The following is a 6,000-nucleotide window of genomic DNA, read 5'->3' as shown; positions in this document are numbered from 1 at the left end:
CAGTGGAGTCTGCAGCATGTGAAAAAAAGCATTGGTTTTGTCAGAGCAACACATGGAAGTTGCCTTGCTTATTCTCTCTGTTCAGGACATAAGCCGAGCTGATCAACCGCTGGAAACTCTGAACCTTAATGGTAAAAATTTGACTAATGGTTCATTACGGATTAAACAAAAAAGAACGAACAGGCGGGACAGCTTTCTCACGATCATGACACCAATCTGGTCACTAGATTAACTGGAGTTTAATTCAGCTTCTTGGCAAATGCCGCTGACACCCAAGTGTGGAGACAGACACAGCACCAATAAACAGAGAAGAGTTTGGAAGGATTTGGTGCTGCAACATAACTTGTGCGGTTGTGATTTTGGTAACCATTTCCCCTATGATGAACCCATGTCATAATTCAAATTCAGGCCAATGTAACACTACATCATGCAGAGAGCCAATGTTAGTGTTATAACCTGTTGGGATTCATTGAGAAATTATGTTACCCGGCTCCTGCCAGGAACACAAGTGTGTTTGGTCGCTTAGCAACTAGCCTTAACACTTAAGGGAAAAAAAGCTGTTATAATGTGCTGTGAGGAGAGTTTTTTGTCTGGATGAGACTTCATTTGAGATAACATTTCATAATAAAAACTGAAATGCATAAAGGCTAGAATTACAATCCTGTTGTAAAAACCAGCTCTGTATATATGATATACTTTGGTCTACCTAATTCATTTCCAAGATGGCAAGGCCAAGGCTAAAAGGTGAGAGCATTCAAATCACTATGAAGCATTGTTTCTGCAGGATGACACTCTCATCTGCTCCTAATGGAACCGTTAACATTTCTAAATATAATGAGAAAAAAAAAACTTTTGAGACTTCTGACATTCAAGACGTATCTCAAATTATACAGTATTTTTATGATGTACTCAGAGTTAAATGATGTAGTTGAAATGTATGAAAATAAAATGAAAAAAACAATGAAACACAAAAATATAATGTTTCAATGTTTTTGGTCCACACAAAATGTTCTATTATTTTTAAAGGTGTAGAAAATATGTACACACATGCTCTATACACATCTATACATACATATACATATAGTATATAGTATATATACACATACATAGCTATATACTGTATGTGTATTATACAGTATATGTACGTACAGTTCAGACACACACAAGTGTGCTTGTGATTGGTATATACATACAGATACATACGTGTATGATTCTAATTAATACATACATACACCCACATACATATACTGTACACACCCACACATCTATAGTTTTAAGAGGAAAAAGTTGAGCACTTTTTCCCTTTAAGAAACACAAAATTAGTAAGAGCAACTCCATACAGCCCTAAACATTACAGTACGCACTTATCATAAACCCTTTCGAAGTCACCGCAGACAAATAACACAATATATTACACTTTACAATAGTTATTCTAAAAGATAAAGCCTACAGTATTCAATATAATTCAAATAATGTGTGTAGTCAACACAACCTACAGGTAGTTTGTACCGATCCACAAATAAAATAAAATAAAATGTTTAAAAATAGCACAGTGCGTACAATTTCTTAAAAAACTTTAAATGTTTTATATTATTAAGAATATTATTGCCTTAGGACTATTTAAATAAAAGCCATAAAATGCTGAATTTGCTATATAAATTAACATGTCCTCACTGCCGTGTGCTCAAACAAATGTTTTGTTTTGTTGCTGGAATAAAATTATCAACATTTTAACATCTGTTGCAGGAGAGACTAGAGAACCATCCATTCAAAGCATCATTTGAAACCTTAATCTGGAAGGGACCTGAAAGAATTAAACATGTATTTGAATGTGATAACAGGACAAGCACGACACTTCAGCAAAGTCTGGTGCAGTTTTATTGGTTTAGAAACTAGAAATGGGCTCTGCAACAAATCTGCAGGCAAATGACTGTTTTTTTTTCCCAGTACCTCAATTTCAAGTCATAAGAACGTTATCAAAAAGAAGACACACAGGTAAGTGACATAGATAACAGCATGTTTTAGAAAAGAAAAAAAATAAAAGAAGCAATTTAATAAAGTTAAATACGGCAATAAATACGGACCATAGACTTCTTTCTGTACACAGACGTAAGATCTAAGTTTTATTAATATAAAAAATATTACTTCAGTGCATTATCTTTGCAAAGCTTTCAGCTTTTCTTCATTTACCCTCCTTACCCTACTCACTGCCCTTAAAACCCTGACCACGACTGCTCAATAAATGTCCAGAAAAAAGGAATCAGCCATTACTTGGCTCTCACCCCTCCCTGTCCCATACACAAAAATTCTAAAAAAAATTCACAGCCTTTAAACATTTTTTCTTGTCTACATTTCAAGCAACAAATCTCATACAGAAAAGGCACAAGAAACTGTACATTTGATTAATACTGGACAAGGGACAAACAGAGTAGGAATTATTATTGTTTTCCATATTGATTTTGGTCATTTACAAATATATTTATATATGTATATATATTTAAATAGATAGCAAGATTGATAAATAGGTACAAAGACAGATGATAGACAAATAGGCATAGATAGAGAGACAAAAGGTGCATCTTATTATAATCCTAAGTAGGCCACCGCAGAAAAAAGAACAAACGAGTAAACAATATTGTTGGAATTTGTATAAAACAAAAACATACAAACCAACAAAATTCTAAAAAAAAAAAAAAGAAAAGCAAAAAGCTGTACTGATCCCCTACACGGAATCTGGGGGCGGAGACTGTTAAGTGCTTCCTGGTTTGCCGTCCTTGTTCTGGGCTGACCCGGCAGTACTTCCTCCGGCAAGCTCCGGGCCACGCCTCCTGTGCCGCCCCGCGGGGGGCCCTTCTTCCCCAGAGAGCTGGGGGGTCCTGGGGGTGGAGCTGGCCGGCTGGCTTGCCGGGGGCACCCCAGGGCTCGTTGCCCCGGGGCCTCTGTCCGCTGTCTGTGCGGCCGCCGCGGCGGCCAAAGTGCTAGTCGGGGAGTAAGTGCGTGAGCTGCCATATTGCTTTGTGCCCGCATCCGGGGGCTCGCCCCCTCCGGCTTGTGAAACGTCTTCTTGGGGCGCCTGGCCGGCACTGCCGGTGCCCTGCCTACCTGTGCAAAGCCCCGAAAGGCTGGTCCCAGCTGCGGATTCCCGTACCCTGTCGTCCTCCGGCGTCCGGCGGTCCCCCGGCGCGGGAGCCTCCGTCGAGGGGCCGGGGGACCCCCCTGGGGCGGGCTCCCTCGTGCCCGCCGGCCGCCCCGCGCCCCCTGCCGGGCCCCGGGGGGAGGACAGGGCGGCGGCCGGGCCCTGGGCCAGGCCGGCGTGGGAGCTGGGCCTGGGCTGCACCATCTGGATGCCCCCGATGGGGATCATGAGATAGGGCGTCCTGGACAGCTGCTGGGAGTGCAGGGGCAGGTGGCTGAACACGCGGTCGCCCGGCCGGCCCGCCGCGTGCCCGGGGAAGTCCGAGGCCGAGTGCAGGAGCCGCGGCGCCGGCGGGAAGGAGTAGCATTCCGGGGAGCTCAACCCTTCCCGGGGAAAGTAAATCTTCTCCTGGGAGAAACAGAGCGGAAAGAAACGCCACCATCACTTGGCTGGCTCATGTGCTTAAAGGGCTGTTTTGAAATATGAAGCATGAATGTGAATTTTATACACATTATATTTAGAAATATTAAAATATCATTCTCAGCACCTTCCCCCAGTCTGGACGCTGAAAATAGATACAGGTTAGTACGCTCGCGTGCTATATCTTTGTTAGTGCTGGGGTGGGGGTGGCCCTACATTACCAACAACATCCTACTGTTGGAGGCAGCCTGAAGAGATCACTGTCTCAGACACTCATTTGTTTTCTTTTTCAACGTATCACCTTAAAATAACACTGAGGGCTGTGTGTGAGGCTGTGTTTATTCAGGAAGTGTAGCGCTGCGATTTGTGTCGTACCTCAGCAGCGGTCTGGCCACAATTCTGCTTTCTGTCTTGAGGCCCCGTATTTACACAAATGTAAACGCTCAACAAGATATGTGTACTGATAAACTTGACGGGCTAATAAAAGATCCATTTTTTTTATTCCAAAAGAAAAAAAATGAATTCCCCTGTGTTCAAACCTACCATTTTTTGTACACTATCCCGCAGGAAAATATGAGGAAAATAGCATATACTGTACAAAAAAAAACATTGGTGTAGCCGAGTTTATTTTCAATTTGTGAATGATAGTAAATACTAAATTTATACAAGAACAACACAAAACTCTCCTCAGAAATGTGTCAGAAGTGGTCTGGTGACTCACCAGTCTAGACTGGCTGGCCTCTGTGCTTGGTGTGTCCCGAGGGGCCTGTCCAGCAGGGAATGGCGTGGAGCTGTGGGCCCTCTGGAAGGAAGTGGGGATCTCAGTCGGTGCAGGTGTGGGCAGGGCGCGGGGCGCCAGGTAGCGGCTGGGGGAGCGGGGCCTGATTGGCGATGGGCCCCTCTCGGGGGAAGGAGAGAGGTGGCGGCTTGGGGAAGAGACCTCCAGCCTGGGAGACAGGCAGCGCAAGGGGGAGACCTCTCGGCCTGGGGACACTGGCCTCACGGGGGACAGGCCCTGGCCTGGGGACAGGCAGCGCAGTGGCGAACCCTCGCTGCTGGGAGAGAAGGCTCGGGGAGAAGCCTCCCAGCGCCTGCGAGAGAACAGAGCTCTCCTGCTGCCGGGGGAGGCCTCCCGAGTGGTAGGCCAGTGCCTCCTGGGTGACGGGTATTCCTTCTGTCTGGCCACAGGCTCTTTCTCCTGGGCTGGAGGGAGAGCAGACTCTGGGGCATCATGTTGGGGTTGCTGTCCACTGTCAGAACGACCACCGGTGGAGTGTCTCGTGTCCGGGGAGCAGGAGGAAGGCGGATCCTCATGGGAGGACGACTCCTCCTCCTCTTCCTCCTCTTCATTCTCATCATCATCCTCGGAGTCGTCCACGTCGGAGAACTGGTGCTCCTCCTGGTCCTCTGAACCTCCTGCCCTCTCCTCACTGCCTCCTGCTTGCCAAAAGCATTACAGCTGCTATCAGTGTCACATCAACATAAAATCAAATCAACGCGTGGGGGCAATTCATGCAAAGGAACGCCAGCTCTCACACACAGGGAACTTAATAACCTCAGTGACACAGGGACACAGTCCAGTCTTTTCATCCATAAACTATAAGTTGTTTACAAAAAACTACATGCTCTTACTACATATGACTGTGTTAAGGCAAAAAACTGGGTTGCATCTGTAGTTGACAATTGTACAACCCATAATATAAGCTAAATCTGACAAGTTTAAGTATTTAAACACTACATTCTTTATACACTAAAAACAAAATCTGTTTGCATGTGAGCGCATGTTGTTCTATCAGTTCTAGAGGTGCATAAATATGTGTGAACACAAAATGCTGATAAAGGAGACAAAAATATTCACATCATTGTAATTACATTATGAAAAAAACAAGAAAAAGAAAGAACCACAAAGAAATACTCATGAAATGCATAAGAGTTACACATCTGAAGATCAGATTGTACAATCATCTACCGAACTACATGTGCTATTGAGCAGTAATGGGTTAACCTGGTTTTGCTCAAGCCAAAGTTGCGTTGGAGTCTCACAGCTCAACTTGTTCTTTTTTAAACAAAAAGGCATATTTTAATAGAATTTCAGATTCTTCATTCACAAAAAAATATTTATAGGTTTTTGAATGAAGCAATCTGAAAGGTTGCCCTTGACTCTGTGCAGTCGTGCAGCGAGTTCTTGTTGCTTGAACTCGAAAGAAAAGAGTCTGGCGGTGAGAATGCGACAGGCAGCAATCAATTTGTGCACTATATTTACTTTGGGAGAGAAGGTAGAGTCTGTCTGTAGCAGCCTGAGTGTTCCTTTTATAGCAGAAAACCTTTCATCTCACTGCACAGCCTTGATTGCATTGTATACCTCCTGCTCTACCCAGAATGCACCTGGAAGACAACTCAATGAAACAGCTTGTCAACTTTTTTTGTTTTCTCAACAGGGAGAG

At 44.2% G+C, this 6,000-nt stretch overlaps 1 protein-coding gene across 3 annotated transcripts in view; it reads right to left on the bottom strand.

The window, feature by feature from the left end:
• Positions 1-1,860: 1,860 nt before the first annotated feature.
• LOC102696705 (HIVEP zinc finger 3) overlaps positions 1,861-6,000 on the bottom strand; it is a 113,447-nt gene continuing 109,307 nt past the window's right edge. For all 3 annotated transcript variants that reach the window (XM_069195446.1, XM_069195448.1, XM_069195447.1), the window contains 2 exons: positions 4,278-4,993; positions 1,861-3,544 (listed from right to left, as the gene is read on the bottom strand). In XM_069195446.1, the coding sequence (XP_069051547.1) occupies positions 2,750-3,544; positions 4,278-4,993 (1,511 nt within the window). In that variant the 3' untranslated portion in view covers positions 1,861-2,749. The remainder of the gene's footprint in view (positions 3,545-4,277; positions 4,994-6,000) is intronic.

This window comes from Lepisosteus oculatus, chromosome 11 (genome assembly GCF_040954835.1).
Source record: "Lepisosteus oculatus isolate fLepOcu1 chromosome 11, fLepOcu1.hap2, whole genome shotgun sequence".
NCBI lineage: Eukaryota > Metazoa > Chordata > Actinopteri > Semionotiformes > Lepisosteidae > Lepisosteus > Lepisosteus oculatus.
The sequence above is the reverse complement of the archived record's forward strand: the minus strand, read 5'-3'. Positions and strand labels throughout refer to the sequence as shown.